This window comes from Dysidea avara, chromosome 2 (genome assembly GCF_963678975.1).
Source record: "Dysidea avara chromosome 2, odDysAvar1.4, whole genome shotgun sequence".
NCBI lineage: Eukaryota > Metazoa > Porifera > Demospongiae > Dictyoceratida > Dysideidae > Dysidea > Dysidea avara.
In genome coordinates, this window is record NC_089273.1 from 25,605,053 (window position 1) to 25,627,854 (window position 22,802).

Consider the following 22,802-nt stretch of genomic DNA (forward strand, 5'->3'; position numbering starts at 1 on the left):
TCATTACACAGCAACACAATGTAGTACTCTGTGACTGACACAATAGGAGTTTTACGGTTTAGTCAGGCAGTATACTACTTCACTTGGAATTTACAATTAGACTGACAAGATGGTTCAGTAATATTCTAACACTATGTAGATCAATGTATGGCAGTGATTACCAATCTTTTACATAGGCATTGCATCTAAAGAAAGAATAATCACCCCAAACTGACACATCACTCAAAATGCACGGCTTCAAAATAGTCGATAAAATGGAAAGCAAAGAAACCTACTACTCAGTCTTAGTAGGTATTATTCTGACTGTTACACAGACATACACACAGAGATGAGTACAACAAGGATGTCTATTGTACATATCTTATTATTTGTAATGTCACTGATGATTATGGAAGCACTATACAAACTCATAATTATGATGGATTCTCATGATGGCTTCATACTGTATTTGTAGTGACTGATGTAACTGATAAGGTGACATCACTTGTTGTCTATCACACACAATGTAATCTAACAATATATCACCTGACATGATGAAAAAAAGATGTTTTCAAAGCATGTGGTAAGAACCAGTCAGGCACTAACACTCCATAGTTTTCATATTATGCACAATCATGCTACAATTTTGCTTACAATTTGACTTGTAATTCTAGCATACCATGTCAAAGTACAAATACCTGTGACAGTAGCATTGTAAAAGTAATTCTGCATTTTTACATATACTATAACTAGTTAACTACCAATTACTGAGTCAAAATTTTTAGCCATAGTGATGTTCTACTGTTTACACAACTAAAGTCTACTATTACAACTGAAGTGAATGACTGGAGTGAACAACTACTGTCTGAACGTCTATGTCCACTAGAGTGTCTACAGCTGTTTACAAATGAAGCACAGTATGTATGACTGGAGAAGGTGCCACTGCAATCAATCCACTCACTCTTAAATGTAGGAGGTGTAATACAGAAATTACTTTCATGCAGAGATTGTTATAGCTGTGAAGCAGCAAGGGGAAGAAGGGTATCAATGGTTTGTTAAACCTTGACGGTGAGAAAATAGAAACAGAAACAAAGATGAGTCTTCATGTAATGCACATACTGTAGTTGAGCAAAGGGAATTCTTGGACTTCGCTGGCATCAAACAATGAAGAAACCAATCCTGTATAGTGTTAACCAAATAGTATCTCGGTTGAAATAATCAGTCAGTTAGTCTGGCACAAACACAATATGCACAGTGCCCTACCATAATAATGTAGTTACTTGTTGTTAACATCCTTGTAGGTGTGTATTGCACAACAGAAGTCCGTGGTCTGCACTATATGCTTTTTGAATTTTACCTAAAAAGTATCCGTTGCTGGTATACACAAAAACCATAATATACAGGTAATATAAATTACATATATGCAGCTATATTACTAACCAAATATTAAAAATGTATACTACAATCACTATAAATGATTTTATCTACCCAACTTATCGCTGAACAACCCAGCTATACCTTTTCAAATATACTTAATGCAATGTAATATTTTTAAACAGGCTGTAAGACCAGGTATCGTACAGACCTTCAGCACTTGTGCTGTAAAGCCTTAATAAATAAATATAAATAAATAAAGTATACTTCTGCAATGAAACAGTTGTTAGAAAGATATGCAGCCTTCCAGTATGAAAAAGATGTGATGTCAAAGGTGGCTGCCAAGAAATGGCTGCATCAATGCTATAAAATGTCAATTACTATGCAACCTTTCAAAATAATTAAAGTATGACATTATTGCAGCCATTTCTTGGCTGCCACATTAATATCACATCTTTCTTTATCTACAGCTTGGCTGTTTTGGAATAGATATCATTTCTTTTTGCATTTGCAAGCACCAAAACCTTTTGCTGCATGTGGGCTGGCATATGACTGGAACAATTTAGATATGGAAGATCTTGACAATATAGACTTACTTACTTTCAAGAACCGTTTGCAAAATGCATAGACACTAAAATTTTGTTTTTGTACATTAGCGATTTACCCAATGGGTTTTGCTAATCAATGATAATAAATAAATAAATAAATAAATGTCTATCTTTATTAATTTTTCAGGAGGTAGACAAAAGAACTAGATTTTAACTGCCAAATTTTACTCTTTTGAAATATTATTTTGAAACTTCATGTATGACTGCTCTGTATGAGGTACCTGTATCTCAAAATGCGCTTGTTACATACAAGTATGAGGTATTGCCACAGTGCATTGTAATATTGCCACAAGGTATTAATATTGCCATTAATATTGCCACTATTGTAATATTGCCACAGTGTATTGCCACAGTTTCTATTAACTAAAAGAGTTGTAACACACAAAAATCAACCATAAGGTCCTGTATCATGCATAATGACATCACTGGACATCTCTTTGGATTATATTCTAGGCACACACCTTAAATTATGGCTTTCAGAAGTTTCATTGCATACACACCCACACACACCAAGGGCGGCTCTAGAAATTTTGGTGACAGGTTTCCAAATTTTCTGTTGCATGGAATTTAAATCTAGGGGGTCTGCATGGGAGCTTGCTCCCCTAGGACATTTATGCATTCTGAGATTAAATCTGTTTACCTAATTCTTTAAAATCTGACATTTTAGGAAATTGATATAGGCTGCTTATGCTTGCTCCTGCTGGCATAGTATCAGGGGCAGTCTAAAGAGTTAAGATCTAGAGGTAGAGAAATTTGAAGGATGATCATGCAACAGACATGGATACGGGACTGGAGGCATCCCCCCCATTTCAGGTCTTTTAGACTGTAAACTTAAAAATACAACATTAATGTGACTGTCCTGTTAAAGCAGTTGACTGCTCTGTTAGAGTATTTCGATCTGAACCTTGATACCTTTGCATATCTATAATTGCCTGAAATAATATACTTGACCATTTTCTGGAATTCCCAGAAATTCCCCTGGATCCACCCCTGCACACACACACACACACACACACACACATACACACACACACACACACACACACACATACCCTATCCAAAGTACAGAGTAAAAATCTAGCAAAATAAAATGTTTGTGATAAGGCTGGCAACATGTAAAAGTTTGTGGCATGTAGATAAATGCAATGACTATTTATTTGCACACATATGGGCTTCCTATATATTAACAGTATCTGTACCAATAGAAAACTTCTTATGAAACATGTAGTGTACTACAGTTGTTCTAATACTCACATATATACCACACATTGTCTACATGTAAGTGGAAACTGACTAAAGCAAATACCAGAATAATTATAACTATAGGCTTTCAGACCTTTTAACATTAGCATGACTGTATTATTAGAGTGTCTTACTTCTTATATTGCAGTAATGTAAAATCAAGCGTTAAGGAAGAATTACCTGCACACTACACACTGTTGACTGCACATGTACTATATTAAGTTCACATTTCCCCAAACTAATACCTATAGAATTGCAGGGGCGAATCCAGAGTTTGGAAAGGGGGGCCACACTTTGCTGAAAAAGTTGAAGAGCAAAAAATAAATAAATAAATTTTTAAAAAAGGTCATAGCAATAATGGTTGTCCTTTACCAAATATATATGCTATAAAGTATAAAAAGATCATAGTATTCATAGTTAAGCTACACTGCCTCATGAACACTGTGACTGCTTTATTAGAGTGATTGACTGCTCTATTAGAGTATCTTAATCTTGTATGCAATCTTTTTAAAGAAGGGGGGCTGTGCCCCCCCTCCCCCAGATCCGCCACTGAATTGTACATGTTGATTGGTACTATCCCCTGTAAATGAGGTAAATACTTTGTATTCTGTTGATGACACTTAAGTGAGTTTGTAGTTTATATAGTTTTAATTTGCTCCAGATCCACAGGTAAGCATTTAAAGTGAGAACTACATGGTAAGATCAAGTCAGGTAACAAAAGCAAATTTAATTATTTTCATGAATCGACAAATTTAAGGATTTTTGTAGTTGCACATGCATTTTGAGGATCCACTCATTTTTACACAGGTTGCTTATTATAATATTACATGTACCCTATTAATGATAAAAATTCTCACAATTGCATGAAGTTTGCATTCCCTAGAATATGCTTTTATGTTGTTTAATGGGACTTTGTGCAACAGTAGTTTGATGCATGAATAAGAAATTAATGCTTAAGGAATAGATTGTATACATACCATTTCATGACAATTAGCCTACGATATCTGTATGAATAGACTATACCCATCCTTCACAGAAGTGTCTATTATAGCTCTCATGTATATAGTGTCAGACGTCATAGGTTGGTGATACAGATATAAGTTTTCATACTTGGTGGAGGATTCTTATAAAGTGTTACATATGGTGACTGTTCTATTAGAGTATTTGACTTATTTCTCTATTAAATTATGTATAGGATTTTTTTCTTTGGGGGGGAGGGGAGGAGGGAGCATAGCACAAACCAAAAGAAGCATAATTTTGAGCTTGCAACATGGCTCCACAGCATAACACAACCAATTGAATAATTTCTGGAAATTTATAAACTTGTAAAGAGACCAAAAGTAAATATTTGATAATATTTGTGACCGGATTTGCAAAAAGGTACCTTTTTCATACACAAAATTTGACCCATTGTTTGAACTTTGAGGCTTCATAATTTTTTATCATGACATATAATTGCCTGAAATTTTCCATTAGTGTAGCTATAGTATCCGGCTGCATTTTTATACTAAGAGGAAGTTAATCAGTATAAAGAGTCAACTGTTGTATCATTTTATTTGCTTGTATGCAAAATGTGTGGAAAAGGTACCTTTTTTGCAAATCCAGTCACATTTTATTCAATCTACAATTTTGATGGTGTGCGGTGTGCAGGTTTTTACACACAAACACATACATGTAATCTGCGAAAAGGTATCTTATAGCCTTTCATGTACTCGGCAATCCATAACTTGACTTGTGTGTACGGTACCAGCCTGAAATTTACCTTTCTAACATTGCACTGTCCCTGGATGTAATTTTAAGACAATAGGTTAAACACATGATGAGTTATGACTCGTCAAACTTGGAAATTTGGAAAGGCCTTAAGACCCCGGCTCTTTTCGCAGATCTGGTCACATATGCACTGCAGCATACATGATCTGTTCATTGTTCCTGGGACTTTGCTTTGTATAGTATGTACAGATCTGGCCAACAAATAGTGCTGACACAGCATTGTGGTATATGCAGTGATAAAGTGTCTATAGGGTAAAATGTGACCCAGTCTGACAAAACTCTTATTAACAGCTTTCCAGATTACTAACTTTGACAACTCATAACTTCCCAACTCTCTCTGATGAATCTACTTAACATTGGCCACAGTATTGTGCCATGCAGGGACTACATTCTGAAAAAATTTCAAGGATATCATTTGTCAAATTGAGCTAATTGGAAAAGCTATTAGACTAGTTTCGTCAGACTGGGTCAGAAATAATGGTGAAGATTGGACATTGTACAGTATATGTTTCACAACTGCATGATGTACACATGTACATTCATCACATTCTTAGGCATATGGCTACATGGTTAAGTTAAGACAACTAGTAATAGTGAATAATAATCCATGATAGTGAAACATGAAAATATGTTTGTACATTTCAAGGTGACTAAGGTGTATATACCGTAATCATAGGCAATGAAAGTGTCTATGTATTGTATATTTTTATCTACCGCACATCAATTGAACACCAGCTTTGACATGAAATACAAATATCATTTTTGTGGGTAAGCATTCTTAATGACTTTAAGAACAGATAAGGCCATCATTATTTTATTCCTTGTTTCCCGTCACCACCTGCATCAATTTTTAGATAGCCGCACCAATTTTTTTATTTTATTTGATTATAGATCACATGTCTGCACTATTTCATGATAGAGGAAAGTGTTAAGGTAAATGTATTAGTTGTGTATATAGAAGGGTAACTACAGGGTTGGAGTCCTCCACTCTTGTTCAACAGGAATCATGGGGGCAGCACAGTCTTTCCACCTTTGAAGATCGAGATACATACAGGTAAAGTTACAGAAAAATAATACACACGATTCTACAATATGTTTAGTTGCTCTGTAAAATTAATGCCAAACTGAACATACTATAATAACAGAAATAATCTAGCATAATTCTTCAGCCATAGTCTGTTCAATTCAGCAATACCTGTAATTCTACAGAGCAATAAACCTATTGTAGAATTTTTATGTATAATTTCATTGCATGTGCCTTTTCCTGTGACATACTCACATAGCTACTCTAATAACAAGAGTCAACTATACATATATAATTAATAATAAATAATCTTTAGCTAGGTGATGGGAAACAAGCAATATAATGATAATGGCCTAAATACATTGATTCAAAAAACACTGAAAGCAAACTAAAACATAAATCAAACTACTGTTCACACCATACACAGAAAGCCAGGAAGGCTATTATCCTCCTTCCCCCACTTTTATTGGTCAGTACTTTTATAGCATATAGAGCAAATCAATCACTCTTATACAACAATACCACGATTATAAATACTGTTGGTAGCTCCCAGTGTATGCATGCACTACTTCACATGTGGTGGCAGCCTAATCGATTACCTATTTTATTGCCACTATACTGTATGTAGCTACCTAGTTATTCATGGAGTATGCAATGAATTTGGTTGCTTAACTTTTCCTGATTAGGTTATACTCTAACATTGTATTCTTATTGTTTGCTAAACACACCATTAGGGCACTTGTATGTTATCTTAGAATATGGCTAATTGCTACATGGAGTACAGACTCATTTTAGTTACCTCCTCCCCTACTAAAAAGTGTACTAATAAAAGGTTGATGCTAAACTTATTCTCAGGTATATATGAATAATCTAAGTTACAATGTTTTTGGTTTCCCACATTGCATCTACTTCAGAGTTTGTCAGAGTATATTGTATGTAAGTATTGAAATAGCCTTGCGTACAATATTAAATATAGCCAACAACTGAAGCAAATATCAATGTAATTTGACTAGCTACTAAGTTTCCACCACCTTTATAACATTCTAACCAAACACTAGCACTAAATTATTATGAAAGTTATCATATAGCTATATTGCTACTAAAAGCAACACTTTAAAAGCATGCAAGTTGGGCTTACCCCTCCCCCTGGAAAACTCTTTGTACTCTTGTACAATGATGAATGCCAATAAAGCAAACCAACTTCATTTCTCCCTTCATTATCCAGCCTCAGCAGGGTCGTTTTACCTGATCCTCTATAGCACCCAAGAGCAACAAAACCACTTCACTGTGACGCCTATGTCCAGGGGCTGATCTAGGATTTATAAAAGGGGGGGGGGGGGGCTAACTCAAGGTACTAATCTCTTGGGTAGAGATAACGAAGCACACTTCCCAGCATGCAAAGCATGCTGGAACTAGGGGGGTCTGGGGGCATGCCCCCCCAGGAAAATTTTGAAAAATAGATGCTAAAACACTGCAATTTGGAGACATTTCCACATAAAATTCATAATATTTTCTGCCTGTAGATATTTTATATACTGCCTTTAGATTATAGGTATGGCTCTCTGAAGCATTTTGCTAATGGAAAAGTTTGGGTAGGTACAGACAACCAAGTACATGATGCACCCCTCTCACAATTGCACAACACTGAATAGATGCATGTTAGAATAATAATGTTGAAAGTGGAAAATTTTGAAATTTGAACAATACAAGATTGAATCTGAGAGCATTTTCAATGGAAATTGTGAACCTGAATTAAGTATTGTCATACACAAGTAGATGAATGAAGCCCTTTAAACAGACCAATTCATTTCATTGCATGTATAGGTGCAGGCAGATTTGGAAAAATTCCATAACAGAACCAACTACATGTTTCCAGTGAATGTTCTATTAGAGTAGTTAGCTGACTGCTCTATTAGAGTATCTCGATCTTGTAAACCTCCAATGCTGATTCGGGTCCTTGTTGCATCAATTTTAGCATAAATCCACTGATAATGTACCTTGGAAAGACGTTTATAAGGTGGTTTTATGAGTATTTGTATTATTAGTGATCATATAATTATGCTAAGACAAAATTTCATTATAATACTCAGCATATTGATCAAGTAAAGCCTAAACATGAAGGGGGGGCTTCAGCCCCCAAAGCCCCCCCCCCCCCCCCCCCCCTGGATCCGCCCCTGATGTCGACGCTTTTCTTGTTTTATCTCTCGATCTACCGTCTTGCTAATTCTTCTTTGTTCTCGAAATTGACGATTTCCACTCAGGCAACTCATTGTTACTGATTTGAATGAGAAACTAAGCTAGTGAGCCCGTGTAATTAAGTACCATTATTAATTTTCATGCGCAGCCATAGCAATCACGTGCGTGAATCACAAAAAGTTCACATGAAATAGCTTGGACCACACGTGTCCAGGGGAAGCCAACGTCTTGGGACTCTCGTACACTATCTGAGAAATCCAATAAGTATTTAGAAATCCCAAATCCAGAATCACGTACAAAATAAGTTATTCTCGTTTCCGTCCGTTCATGAATACAATTACGGTCGCCGCTCTATATAACCATTCAAATCGACAGTGCAAAGTACACCTGTGTCTCTTCTGAAGTTCCTCTCAGCTACTCTCTTAGGTGTTTTCTGCACAAATCACATAATAAGATTGATATACTCTGATACACTGTATCAAGAGTCCATAACATAATGGACTCTTTTTGATTGTAATAAAATTGTAAGCTCTCAATTAGATTCTAGTAAACCAACCTTATTAAATAGTGTCCAAATTCTTAAGTGGGTATGAAAATTTGACCTCACACTTGTAAGATGATCCCTTTATGACAATATATCAATGTTTGTCTCATCTCTATTTGCACTGTTACATGCAGTAAACAAAAATTGGGTGGACTGAGGGTAAAAATTGGGTATGGTACAGCATTCCATAAAAAGATATGTTCACAAAAAAAAGGGGGAATTGATAGTAGATTGTAGTGGTACAATTTAAGTGACAGAGAAAGAGCTTGAGCACAAGACAAATTGAAATTACAGTAGTCAGATACATAGCTTCAAGGAAATTGGCATTCACAGTAGCATAACTTCTACACACATTCTGAATTATGAACTTTCTACTAATCTGAACACCACATGGATACTAGTGCAATCTCCCCACCCCCAATTCGGTCATGACAGGTGTGTATGAGCCATTGAAGGAAGCAAACTCCATTGGTTCATAACTTTAAGGTGACAAATATACACAATACACAAATTTTCGTATTACAGAAAAATTATACAGCAGTTAAGTAAATATTTGTGTCATTTTTCCAGTAACACTTTAGTGTGGTGGATCACTTCATTGTTGGCATCACAGTGGCTGAAGGGATCTGTTCAGCATCCTCTTTCCTCCATAAGCTAGTAATGGTCTTCAGTTGAGTGTAGAATTGTATACCCTATAAATTACGATGAGATAAATGTACGTATGTGTGAAGTATCCAGTGGTTCATAGCTATGTAGTTACTAAAAGTGTTAAAGACAATCAGCAAATAGAAGCCAGTGATAGTAATGTCACAGCAGTCGTAGAATCTTACTTGTCCTAGGCGTTGCCTCAGACTCATGTCAATAACTTAGATATTAGTACTGAGATACCTATGCACTCCTTATGTATAGCTAAGAGTTATTGCAAGCAAAATCTCGGGCTGCATATGACATACAGCATTGTAAACACACAGACAGACACATACAGTAGACAATACTTACTGCCTTCCCATAGAAGTTGACGTCACCTCTAAAAGAAGCATGTGATCCAGTGAAGGAGAACATGGGCAGTGGTACTGGTATGGGAACATTGATACCAATCTATGGGGAGAAACATGTACATACAAGTGTGCATGTACGTATGTGCATACATATGGATGTATGTACTTTGTACTGTACTGTACTGTACTGCATTGTATTGTATTTGTGCAGAGCCTCTACCAGGGAATATAAGGCACAGGAAAATTACAATTTTGCACAATAGATTGGATGATTAGCTACAAACTAGTGAAATGAATTATATGAAGTTTATCAATCTCTCTAGTGCTGTTCCTGCTGCATCAGAGGGTAAGTTGTTCCATAACTTTATTGCTGATTGGAAGGAGTGTAGATGTCAGATATCGGTCTATTTTTGATAAGGGTCTCATGTAGTAGAAACGATGGCCTCGAGTTGTGGTATGTAGAGGGGTTATGTAGATAGTTCATGCTGAACAACCATGCAACTTATAAAACAACTTAGTAATACTTATGTTTGTTTTCTCAATACCTGGGAAGTATACGTAGCCATACAATATGTGTATGTTTGTACACAGTGTATATAGCGTACATACCTAAGACATGTGGTGATATGCATGCAAGTACATATATAAGAAGATACTCATGCGCATGTATACAAAGCAGTAAGTCCACTTACTTCACTACATACACAGATGCATGACTACATACACAACCCAACAACACTTAACTCACTTGTCCAACATCCACTTTGTCCTGGTAAGCTCTAGCAGTAGCTCCAGAATTGGTGAAGATGGCAGTACCATTACCATAAGGATTGTCATTGATCACCTTCACTGCCTGTACATGTACAATGGTGATAACTTCCAAAATACAGTGGAACCTTTCTATTACGGGCATTTTTGGAGCCAGAATCTTTGGTCACTTTTTGTTGTAATATAAAGGTTTCCCTCTTTCAGTGGTAAAAGACCTGTTGAGACCAAAACTTTTATATTTATTATGGGGTTTTTTTCTATTGTGTCCTTAATTCGGAGAGTTGGTTAAGAAAGGTTCCACTGTAACATCTATAACTCTTAAACTCTGGAAGTAACTTAATTTAAAAGTACAAATACTGAAAAGCAATATTCAAGTACAAGTGTTCATGTACGTGTTTTGAAAGTACTGAAGTATAAGTACTTGCTCCAGTTGCAGGGAAAATATGTGAAAATATAGGGAGTCTTGAATATCAAGTGTACTCTCAAACAGAATCAGGACACAATAGTATTGTTGTGTGACCATCAGTGTCAGTGGGTGTGTGACAGATAAGTGTGTATTTTAAAGGAACCAATAAAATGCTGTTTTTGCTGATTTGTACCTTGACAATGTATGAACGGAAATGAACCAATTTTGCTGTGGAAACCTCTTTGGGGTGGGGTACCTCCTGTTGTTAATCCAAGCTGAAGCCTGAGATATGCATCTTCAAATTTGTCTTGTTTTCTTATACTTTTCATTTTTCCTCTTGACATGCTTTATATAACTTGCAAGTGCTTTAGTTGATTTACTTCAAATTTGGAGGACAGTACAGGTACATATAATACAGTACATATACAGTCCAATTTATTGTACAGATTAGATAAAGAACACAAGGGGGTTATGTAAAGTGGGGGTTATGCTTTCGTTTTACTACTTTAGGTCTATGTAGCTAACTACAGGCCACTGAGCTAAGTTAACTTACATTCACCCCAGCTGGACTATACTATGATACACTTCTCAGTCTGGCATCACAGTCATTGAAAACTTCCTGAACCTGAAACCCCCTCTGAAAATTTCTAGATCCGCCACTGACAGCTATTTTTACTTTGACAAATGCTGTACTATAATATTATATCATATAAATAGCTACATATTCAAATTGTGACAAGAATTTTACAGCAAGTGTATACATATGAAAACTATGGAGTGTTAGTGCCTGACTTGATCTTACCATATAATTTTCACTTTAAAGCTTCTTCTTTTCATCATGTTAATGATATAATTGTTGGGTTACATTGTGTGTGATAAAACACAATTAATATATGTCACCTTATCAGTTACTTCATGATCAGTCATGATCATTACAAGTGTGAAGCCATCATGAGAAACTATCATATAAATTTGTGTAGTACTTCAATCTAATGTTAAACATAATCATTAAATAATTGGTATTTAATTTCTTATGCTTCTAGTACTAATGACAAATTATTCGTGGGTAGTACATCAATGGTGTGTTTCTACTGATCAAGAAAAAAAACATTCATCTGTAGCTAGATCTGTATAATTTGTCACCATGCTTGCTAAAACCAAAGTGATTGGACACCCTTAGTCTTTTCTGTATGCGTGCATGTCTGTATAACAGTTAGAATATACGTACCTTATAAGACTGAGTAGTAGTGTGGTTCTTTGCCTGAAGTAAGAAGACGAATGGAATCCAGAGGCCAAGTTTTGGCCCTCCATGGCTCTCAAATCACTCCAAATTGACGGAGAACACTATTGGCGAGCTCTCTGTGAAGTCCCAGCTCACTACACACCATCATCACAAAGCCATGGCCATTTAATGGCGCCAATCTCCCACTCGTGGATTTGACAGGGTCGGAAGAAAGCTGCTACAGAAACCAGACTTGCCAGTCCTGAAGGAAGTACAGTGTGGAATATGATAGTATGTTAGACCAGCAATCCATTTCTGGTAAAAACGTAAGTTTGATTGTGTGTGTGTGTGTGGAAACCTGGTTACATGAAATCAGGCCTGCCAACCTGGAAAGTAAAAAAATCTTGAGATTTCTGTACCTTTATTGCAGTGTGTAGTAAAAAAAACTGGTAGATGCTATGCTGAGACCAAAAAAAAAAAAAAAAAAAAAAAAAAAAAGGTCTCAACTTTTTAAACTTGAAATCCGTGACATTCGCGCTACAAACCGTGAGATTCTATCCAACGAAGGTTAGTGAAACCGTGAGAGTTAGCAGGCCTCAAAAACCGTGAGATTCGATCTGCTGCCCTTGAGCAGGGTAGTGAAACCGTGAGACTGGCAGGCCTGTGAAATCCGGTCACATAATTATGATTAGTCTTTCAGTGAAATATCCTTTAGTTAAACAATGTTTAAGTGAAGCCAGCAGTATTTATACAGCAGTAGGGATTAGGTTTCACTAAAACAAGCTTAGGCGTTTTAATTTCTCCTATTCTTATGCACAAGTGTGAATATTCATGTATATCTCACCGTAACTGGCCTAATGTATTTCGCAGACTGGACTCGCAGTCCGCGAAATACATTAGGCCACCCTAACTTGCTCATTTACTATTAAGACTATTTGCTTTATAACTTATGTGACCGGATTTCATATAACAAGGCTTCCACACACACAAAATCAAACTTACGATTTTACCAGAAATGGATTGCTGGTCTAATACACTATCATATTTCACACTGTACTTCCTTCAGCACTTGCAAGTCTGGTTTCTGTAGCAGCTTTCTTCCGACCCTGTCAAAGCCACGAGTGTGAGATTGGCACCATTAAATGGCCATGGCTTTGTGATAATGGTGTGTAGTGAGCTGGGACTTCAGAGCTCGCCAATAGTGTTCTCAGTCAATTTGGAGTAATTTGAGGGCCATAGAGAGCCCAAACTTGGCCTCTGGATTCCAATCATCTTCTTACTTCATTTTATACCCGTATATTAAGACCACCTGTCACAGTGATATTATTACCCTCTCGAAAAAAGCTGCTCAAAACAGGGCAAATTTTGGGTATCAGAAATGTATACACCCACTCAGTGATAGCTAGTGAACAGATGAACAATTGGTGCAAATTTTGTTTGCACAGCTGTAGGCACTCGGAAGTTATTACACAATGATTCCTTAAAATCGCCATATCTCCTAACAAAGCTTTGTGCGTCAAAGCCTTGTTTTGTCAAATTCAGTCACATATCATTTATTTTTACATTTGCAAGCACCAAAACCTTTTGCTGCATGTGGGCTGGCATCTGTCTATCTTTAATATTTTTATTTTTCAGGAGGTAGACAAAAGAACTAGTGCCAATTTTTACTCTTGAAATATTATTTTGTAACTTCATGTATGACTGCTCTGTATGAGGTGTCTCAAAATGTGTTTGCTACATACAAGTATGAGGTAGAATTCAGCTAGAAGCTGGGTATTGCCGTAGTGCAGAGGCTGCCGGTTTTCTATATTAACTACAAAGAGTTATAACAAAAATCAATCATGAGGTCTTCATAATATCATGGATAATGATATCACTGGAGGATTATATTCTAGCACACACCTTAAATTATGTCTTTTAGAAATTTCATTACATACACACACCCACACATACCAAGGGAAGCTCTAGAAATTTTGGTGACAGGTTTCCAAGGGGGTCTGGGAGCATGTTCCCCCAGGAAATTATGAGATTGAATCTGCTCACTTAAAATCTTTAAAAGCTAAAATTTTAGACATGTGTTAGGAAATTAATATAGGCTGCTTATGCTTGCTTCTGCTGGCATAGTATCAGGAGCAGTCTAAAGAGTTAAGAGGTGGAGAAATGTGAAGGATCATCATACAACAGACATGGATACAGGACTGGAGGCATGTCCTCATTTCAGGTCTTTTAGACTGTAAACTCAACATTATTATGACTGTCCTGTTAGAGTGGTTGACTGCTCTGTTAGAGTATTTCGATCTGAATCTTGATACCTTTGCATATATATATATATATATATGAGTAGGGACTGCAGCAATAAAAAGCACTGAAACAAGCCGCTGAGACAAAACACAACTGAATGATTGCATTTCAATCCCCACTTTAACCATACATCATAGCAGGCTAAAGTAGGTTAAAATGTAATCATTCAGTTGTGTTTTGTCTCAGTGGCTTGTTTCAGTGCTTTTTATTGCTGCAGTCCCTACTCATATGGAAAATTCCTATTTTTTTCTTGCACGTTTGTGTACTTTTTTAATTGAATAGCTAACCGTATTTAGTAATTCATCTCCCCTCTGCAATTCTCGAAATACACAGCTAAACGTGCAGACTGATTTTTAACAAGCTATTCGGGAAAAATCAAGGTGCGATCATTGTGCATGTATTTATTTACTATTGAACGGTAGCTGATGCTCTCAATGTTCATAAAAATAGCTTTGAATCCGATATAGGTAACTATTTGATTTGCACGAGCTTCACATGTGGCCTAGTTTAAGATTGCACGACAGCGGTGACTTTGGAGCTTTGTAATTCACAGCCAATAAGGACTAAGCCAAATATCTGCATATATTTGGAGAGTATAAGAGTTGCTCTTTCATATCAAGCATAGAAAGACTTGATCAGCTTCAAGCATTACGAGCAGTGCCACTCGACCGATAATACATATTTTTGTCCGAGAATTGAGAACATTCGGACAGGTCACTTTTGCAACTCCTGTAGCCAGACGAAGAAAGCTGCAGTTCTGAAATTTTGCATGCAAGAGTTTATGGCCTAGACCTCTCCAAAGGCATAGCAAGAGCAGAAATTTTCTTTACGGGTTTAAAGAAAAATCGCGTCCGAACCTATGGTGGTCGAACATTGGTGGCTTACTCTATATGTGACCGGGCCTGCGACTATAGGGCATGTGGGCACATAAAATTTGCCTACTTTTTCAAGTTTCTATCACCCATAACTTTTTATACCATCATGCTATGGCCTTGAAAGTTTCAGCATGCATTAAATAATCAATGGGCTTTATACCAAAAGTTCCAGAGTGCAAATATTCTACTCCTGTACTGAGATATTCCCTATTGTGTGAGAGGGTGTAGTTTGTGCCCACATGCCCTATTTTTGCAGGCCCGGTCACATATACGTATAGCTGGCTGATCCCCAAATAACGATTGTCATTGTCTTTTCCAACTTCTGTTCTATGTTCTTTGCAAGTTTGATGCGGAATCAATCGCCAGAAGCTGAGTTGTAGCCTCTCGAACTGAGGAGACCCGCCATTGATTTCCCCCTCTTCCGTTGCCCCGCGGAAGTTGCAGTTACGCATTAAAACTTAGAATTTAGCTAGGTAGCTAGCTATATTCACTGTAAAAATTTAGTAGTGAATTGCTCTGCCACAATACTCACTACTTTTAAGTAGTGACGCTCACTACTTTTTGTAGTGAACGTCACTACTTTTTGAAGTGAACGTCACTACTTGGTGGTCAATGTAATGACGTTCACTGACTACAAAATTAGTAGTGAACGTCACTACACAAAAATAGTGAGTGTTGTGGCAGACATTAGTAGTGACGTTCACTACATTTAGTAGTGACGTTCACTAGTTTGTTTTTACTGTGTATATAAAGACAGTGCATAATGTGATTTGTCAGCTTGGTGATTATAGCTTGTGAAGTGGATATGAAGCTGTTAGAGGTGTCGCTGTGCATTCTGCTTTCCCTGGTAGCAGCAAACGCGATTGGTGTAGCGTGGAACTACTCCGATCAAGACGCTTGGAAGACTGTAGATGGTTGGGATTGTGATGGTAGACGCCAATCACCTATCAATATTGTCACCTCTGCTTTGGTTAGAGGATCTAGTCTAATTGATTTAGTCTTGACGAATTTCGATCAAACCTACGACGGCAACTGGACAAACACTGGCCATGCCTTGCAGTTCAAACCCGATACCAGCTCACTTGTGCCAACATTCCAGAATCATTTGGGTACCTATCAGTTAGTGCAATTTCACTTCCATTGGGGAAGAACTAGTGCGGTGGGATCGGAGCACCAGGTTGACGGGAGCACTTACGGCGGTGAGCTGCACTTTGTCACTAGAAAGATCACCGGAAGTGTTACAGTTGGCGACGCGTTTGCTGTCTTGGGTGTACTGCTAAGAGGTGACAGCTCCTTACCATTGTCCGGAGTATGGAGTTCGCTCGCTGGTGACATTCCACGCGATGAAGGAGACTACGTGTCACTTAGTGGAATACGACCAATGGATATGATACCAGCAAACCTAAACTACTACTATTATCAAGGATCACTGACCACACCACCCTGCAGTGAAGTTGTCCAGTGGTTTGTACTTAGAAATGCTGTCACTGTCCCAGAGGATTTCTTGCAAGCCATGCGTACCAAGGTTTTAGATGCTGACGGTGTAGTCCTAAAACAGAATTACCGAGACACGCAACCTCTTAATGGTCGCAAAGTCATGATACAACACTATTAAAACAATTGGTTGCATATCACACCTAAATGTGTATGATATGCCTCCTCACACCGTGCACAACTTTTGTAGCGTGTATTACTGACCATTTCACCCATAATGTACGCTAATATTTCGGTATGATCTACATCCATTTAAATACTGTTTATATTTATATGCATATTTTGAAATATTTTAAATTACAATTATTATTCCAGGGTATCTTATTAAACCAGCCAATGCTGATGCATTGAAATCAATCATACAAAGATGAATGGTAGCCTTGGGAACTCTGTGACTATCAGTATGTCCTATTTCCATGACCAATGTTTCTAGGGTAGTATACGGTGAACAAATGAAACCAGTAAAGGAAGTTCTCACCATGCATAGTTGAAATATCGAACTTCTTTCAGTTGCTGCAGTTACATACAATTTTGTCTATAAGTGACAAACTCTGTTATATAGTCATACAGTATACATACAGTACAAATGTATACCTCAGTCAAGCACATGATACAACTGCAACAACTCAAATCAGTGTTCTGTGAAGTCAAGTTGAGAATAAATTACAGATCATTGCACTTCACTATCTTACCATGTTTTGATTGTCTACCCATCGAACCTGAAGCAGTGTCACTGTGTACTTGCATCAGTCTCAGGAGGAATGGGAGGGGGGCTCAATCACTGCATGCTATGTCAACGTCACTGAACTACAATGCATCGATAACAACTGCGACTTTATGTGACATGACTCCATCCTGGTCCTTGCCTAAGTAAAAACTATGAGCTAATGGAAGTACCACAGTGTTACCAATAGTCTAGGACCTGGCTTGAGTTTGTATGCACTTAATTTAGGAGAGGATAACTCAATTGTTCTTGGCTAATTTGACCCCAAGGAATAAGATGGGATATGTGCCAAATGCTCTATCCAGGGCAAAATACCCAAAATGACCACGCCATTTTTTGGAAGACATTTCACTTGTATTTTCTAAAACGCTGCAACTGTAGACTTGCTAAGGTGCTCAAAATGTTTATAATGGCCATATTTAGGGGGAACATTGAATGATACAAAATGTATACTTGCAATTTGATGTTAAATTTATTAAGTAAGGGTAAATAATGCATGTTAGGACCTAATTAGTACATGCAACTGCGACACCTGCATGTATCACTGCTTGAAGTATCTTAGTTTACTACAGTGGTATATCCCCAGTATATGGAACAGTTAATTGTTTGTTATTTTAGTAGTTTTTCAGTAAACCCACATTCACTGATGTTTTACTGAGAGTTTAAAACTTAGTAAAATAATTATGTTCCATATACTTAGGTTTACTGACACTTTACTATCAGTATAACTACAGTAAGGCATCTTAACAAATTAGTAAACTAAGAACCTTCAAGCAGTGTATATACCTGATAATCTAGTTATAGGAGGTCAGCTGGGCATGCATGTAGCTACATGCCTAAAAGTTGAGATAAATGCCAGCACAGCTGCATGCCTAATATTTTATTAAATGAGATAAATACTAGCACAGCTACATGCCTGTTATTTTTGGTTCTATTAAATGAGCAGTACAGCTGCTTATCTGTCATTTTGGTTCTGGCAAAGTGAAAGAAGCTCCCTTGTTTATATAATAAAGCAAGAACTACAAGATCTGGAGAGAGAAAGGTCCATCACCAGTGTAATGGTAAGACAAAATAAGCATGCAATTTCTGTGGGCTAGATTTTAAGTAGTGAATGGTGATACTCCATGTTGAGAAACACATTTCCCTACAGGATGAGGTACGACTTACTGCTCCTTGTGCTGCACCAAAGGCAATCAACCTTGATGAGTGTATCCTATGTCAAAAAAGAAGCGATCTGAATACCTCTCTAGTGGTGAAACTGGCAGGAGTTGTATTGTTTCACTTGCCAAACAAATAGAGAGTAGTGACATTTGGGCAGCTAGGGTCCTCCAACTGACAGTGTCAGAGCAAGGTATCATTAAATACCATGCCTCTTCATGCTACAGAAGTTTTCAGAGGGGTGTGACAAAAACTGTTAGCACATTAGCTCAACCAGAGCAATCTGAATCACCTGAGCAGGCCCAGGGACTAGGAAATGATCCAACAGAACAGCGATGCAAAAGATTTAAGCCTAGTGAAGCTATAAATGTCTGCATTTTTTGTGGAGCAGATCGCAAGACTGTCAAGCAAAAAAAGATTCACACACTATACAGAGTCTGTGAAAAACCAATGGCCCAAAAACTATTGAATGCAGCTATGTTATTTAAAGACCAAGTCTACACTGAGACAGCAGCAATGTGTGATGTAATTGATGTTTTTGCAGCTGATATCTTGTACCATGACTACTGTTGCAAGGCCTATTCAATAAATATCAGGCTAAAATAGCAGAAATAATAGGGAACCTTGAAATGGAGGACTCGGTAGCTGCCAAAGATGATACTTTCAAGACTAGATTCTTGGCCCTTAACCTTGATTTCAGCAGTATCCAAAGTTGATATCAAAAGTGAGACTATCAAAGCTCTTATGTTTATTGAGTATGCCAGTCATCGGGGCTACACTGCTGATGAACTACTTCAGCATGAGATTACCAACTCTGCTTTCTTTTTGATGGATGAAGATGGTTACCTGAGGAAGAGTGTCAAATCACAACTTGGAACTGAGCTGCTTAAGTTGTGTCCACTAATAGACAAGAAAGGGCCAGAGACCCCACCTCAAACTCATGCTATAGTCATTGACTTCATGGCCTTGGTGAAAAAGGTCCCTTTAAAGAAGCTTGATCCTCCTGTCAAGACATTCCATGATTTTGCTATTGCATTGACATCAATGATTACCAAAGCTGGACACAACAGTGATGAGGTCCATATTGTTTTTGATAATTACAGAGAATACAGCATCAAGAATGGAGAGAGGGATAGAAGAGCTAAGTCCAAAGAAATGGTTGTCCTTGATGTAATCTCACCGAACCAAAATGTTCTAGTGATTTAGAGAATTTTTGGTCATCTTCTACCAGCAAAAGTGCTTTCCAAGCATTCTATGTTGAATGGCTCACCACCAATTATCATGGCTCCAAACCTTTATATCTTGGTATATCACCACAAGCATGGATAGTGTCGGCTGGTTGTGCTTCTGTATTTCCTCAGCTCAACTGCACACATGAGGAAGCTGATGACAGGATGATGTTTCTATACAAGACATCTTAAGTCGCCGGTCGTGACCTACATCCATGACACTGTCATCAGGTGATACAGATGTCTTTGTGTGCCTACTGTACCACCTTACAGTGAATTGGAGAGACTTTGGTCTACAAGAACTCTGGCTAATTCGCAATTCTGGAATGAGAAGAGTGATCTTGCCACTCCACGACATTTGCAGTGCATTGGGAAATGACTTGATCGAGTGCCTTCCAGCAATTCATGCGCTAACTGGATGTGATACCACCAGCAAGATAGCAACCAAGTCTGCAGCCCTAAATGCTGTTCAGAAACCAGGAAGTTTTTCTTTGGTGCTTGATTTGAACTCTCCAGAGCTACAGAAAGCTCAATACAGATGGCAGAGACATTCTTGGTCAAATGTCTCAAACCAACAACGGATCTGGAGACATTTGATGACCTACGTCTTGCTGCATTCAATAGCAATGCCCTCAAGTTGGACTTTGCAAGAACTGCTTGCACCTCAACCAATGCAAGGAAGCATATTCATAGAGCATAGTATCAAGTGCAGCTGTGGGTTCAAGCACCATTTAGAGATGACACTTTGACCATGGATGCTGAGGCTTATGGTTTTGAAAGAAGGGAAAATATAATGGTACCCAGAGTACAATATAACGGTCGGCCCTCGGCCATTTTCCGACCAAGTGATGCTGTTGACCGATCAATGTAGCCGTTGGTCGGCCATTTGTGCCGATCAAATTTTTTACAACTGTAATTCTTTATTATTAGTCTTTATAACATGTAATATTATAGTTATTATTATTGTCGTATTGTTAACTTTCCTTACCGAAGCTATTTAATCACTACGTGAAGTCTTGATCCCGTCGAAGCATCAACTCGATGCGCATGCGTAAGCTAGAGCATTGCACCTCGTATTTACCCAAATTATCGATTGTGGGTTACTGTCGATGTTGTGAAGAAGCAATCACTACACTGACTACACGAGTGGCGCCTTCCAAGAGAAGAAAAGAAAGTAATGCTTGGGAAGTGGAGGTACGATATTAAGTATAAGATGGCCATTTCGTGGTTATAATCTGTAGAGATGCAGTGGCTGGAGAAAGTTGAATGAAAGTCACGTGATAAAAGTGTTTTGCCGGAATGTTCGAGATTAAGTTTTGATCTATTGCTATTCACAAGAGTTGATAATTCAATCTGTGCTGACTCAACACCAATTGTAACAAACCATTTAGCCTAGCTAAGTCTACAAACTGGCTGTACAATACATTGATTCAGTTTTTTTGTAAAATGTGTATGCAACAACACATATTTTGTACATGTATTACTAATAAACTCTGTAAAATGCATGTACATAAAGTTCAGTGATAAGTAGCTGAAAGTGGTCTCAGTTTCAATCTCAGAGTGATCCTTTTTCAAAAATTTCCTGGGGGGGCATGCCCCCAGACCCTCCAAGAAGGCTTGTGCTTCACACTGCGGGGTGTGCCTCGATCTACGAGTAAACTCTGTTTAGACACCTCTATCTTATGGCACACCTCTATCTTATGGCCATGCAATTTCAGAAATGGCCAATCAAATTTACTTTTGATTGGCCATTCTGTCCAAGCAATAATTTTCCCTTATATTGTACACTGGTACCTGAGATTGTGATCTCTAAACCTGAAGGCCTGCCAGATCCCTGCACATGTGGCAAGTGTGCTCGCAAGAATGGGTGTTGTTGCAGAGTAGCTGGAATTAAGTGCTGCAAGTACTGTAAATGTAAGGGAGGTGACAGTTGCCAAAACCCAATTACTAAATAAACATAACATTATTTATAATCATGTTTGCATTTTATTGTAATGCTAAACTCAATGATATATCTATATACTCTATATTCTTCATTTACCCCCTAAATATGGCCATTCTAAACATTTTGAGCACCACAGGAACTCTACAGTAGCAATGTTTTAGAAGATACAGTGATATGTCTTCCAAAAGGGGGCGTGGTCATTTTGGGGCATTTCGCCCCGGATAGAGCATTTGGCACATATCCCATCTTATTCCTTGGGGTCAAATTAGTCTAGAACAGTTGAGTTATCCTCTCCTAAATTAAGTGCATACAAATTTAAGCCAGGTCCTCCACTACAACCTGTTATCCACTGGGCATCTCAGCCGCTAGGGCTGAGCATGGCCACTTAGGCACAGTAGTACGAAAGAGTTATATGCACTTGGACGACCGCAAATAAATGTGTTTGTAGCTTCCTACAAAACAGTAACGTTAAACACCGACAAAAAATTTGTGATGTCAGAAACAAACCGGCTCAGTGGTCTGCCGACTCAGCTCCGCTCGCCCCGCTCCTCTACACCACTGCCACTGATGAAGCAATCTGACTTTTAACGGTCTCACGCTTAGCGTGGTAGCTGTCAAACTTCAACTCACTCAACGGTTGTTAACAAAAGCAGCTGCCGTTGCCAAGAGATGACATCATCACGTGAGTAATCTGGTGATAATTAAATGGAACCGCACGAATCTGACCCTGTTGCTAGGCTGCTGCCTGTGACGGCCCTGAGTATAATACTTGTCGAATCCATGGCATGGGTCGAGTGGTACGAAGGACGATGTATCATGTAGTACATGCAGCGAGGTTAGTGCCTCCGGGTGTGTAACTGCTGGAGCTACTGGCGGAGTTGCCGCCGGGAAGTCGTTCCCACAGAGCAGGGGCGATTTCTTAAAGCACTAAGAGTAGAGGAAGCG

General features: G+C 38.0%; 2 protein-coding genes and 2 long non-coding RNA genes across 5 annotated transcripts; 1 reads left to right on the forward strand and 3 right to left on the reverse strand.

The window, feature by feature from the left end:
* Positions 1-9,205: 9,205 nt before the first annotated feature.
* Positions 9,206-11,991, reverse strand: LOC136243949 (methylmalonate-semialdehyde/malonate-semialdehyde dehydrogenase [acylating], mitochondrial-like). 2 transcript variants are annotated; one of them, XM_066035490.1, is made up of 6 exons: positions 11,712-11,991; positions 11,463-11,596; positions 10,643-10,718; positions 10,484-10,588; positions 9,737-9,835; positions 9,206-9,429 (listed from the first exon to the last, which is right to left on the reverse strand). In XM_066035490.1, exons 3-6 carry the CDS (start codon positions 10,646-10,648, stop codon positions 9,328-9,330), a joined length of 312 nt encoding a protein of 103 aa, XP_065891562.1. In that variant the 5' UTR covers positions 10,649-10,718; positions 11,463-11,596; positions 11,712-11,991; the 3' UTR covers positions 9,206-9,327. The 2 variants fall into 2 exon arrangements, 1 of the variants encoding a protein (XP_065891562.1); XR_010695031.1 differs by lacking the exon at positions 10,643-10,718.
* Positions 11,992-15,970: 3,979 nt separating this feature from the next.
* On the forward strand, positions 15,971-17,120 carry LOC136246946 (putative carbonic anhydrase 3). Its single transcript, XM_066038550.1, has one exon. It carries the CDS (start codon positions 16,113-16,115, stop codon positions 16,920-16,922), a length of 810 nt encoding a protein of 269 aa, XP_065894622.1. The 5' UTR covers positions 15,971-16,112; the 3' UTR covers positions 16,923-17,120.
* A 174-nt stretch (positions 17,121-17,294) lies between these two features.
* LOC136246948 (uncharacterized) lies at positions 17,295-17,658 on the reverse strand. The gene is made up of 3 exons (XR_010696939.1): positions 17,494-17,658; positions 17,396-17,440; positions 17,295-17,336 (listed from the first exon to the last, which is right to left on the reverse strand). It is a non-coding gene; the product is annotated as an uncharacterized lncRNA (long non-coding RNA).
* A 3,684-nt stretch (positions 17,659-21,342) lies between these two features.
* Positions 21,343-22,525, reverse strand: LOC136246947 (uncharacterized). Its single transcript, XR_010696938.1, has 3 exons — positions 22,365-22,525; positions 21,707-22,309; positions 21,343-21,560 (listed from the first exon to the last, which is right to left on the reverse strand). It is a non-coding gene; the product is annotated as an uncharacterized lncRNA (long non-coding RNA).
* Between the last annotated feature and the right edge of the window lie 277 nt (positions 22,526-22,802).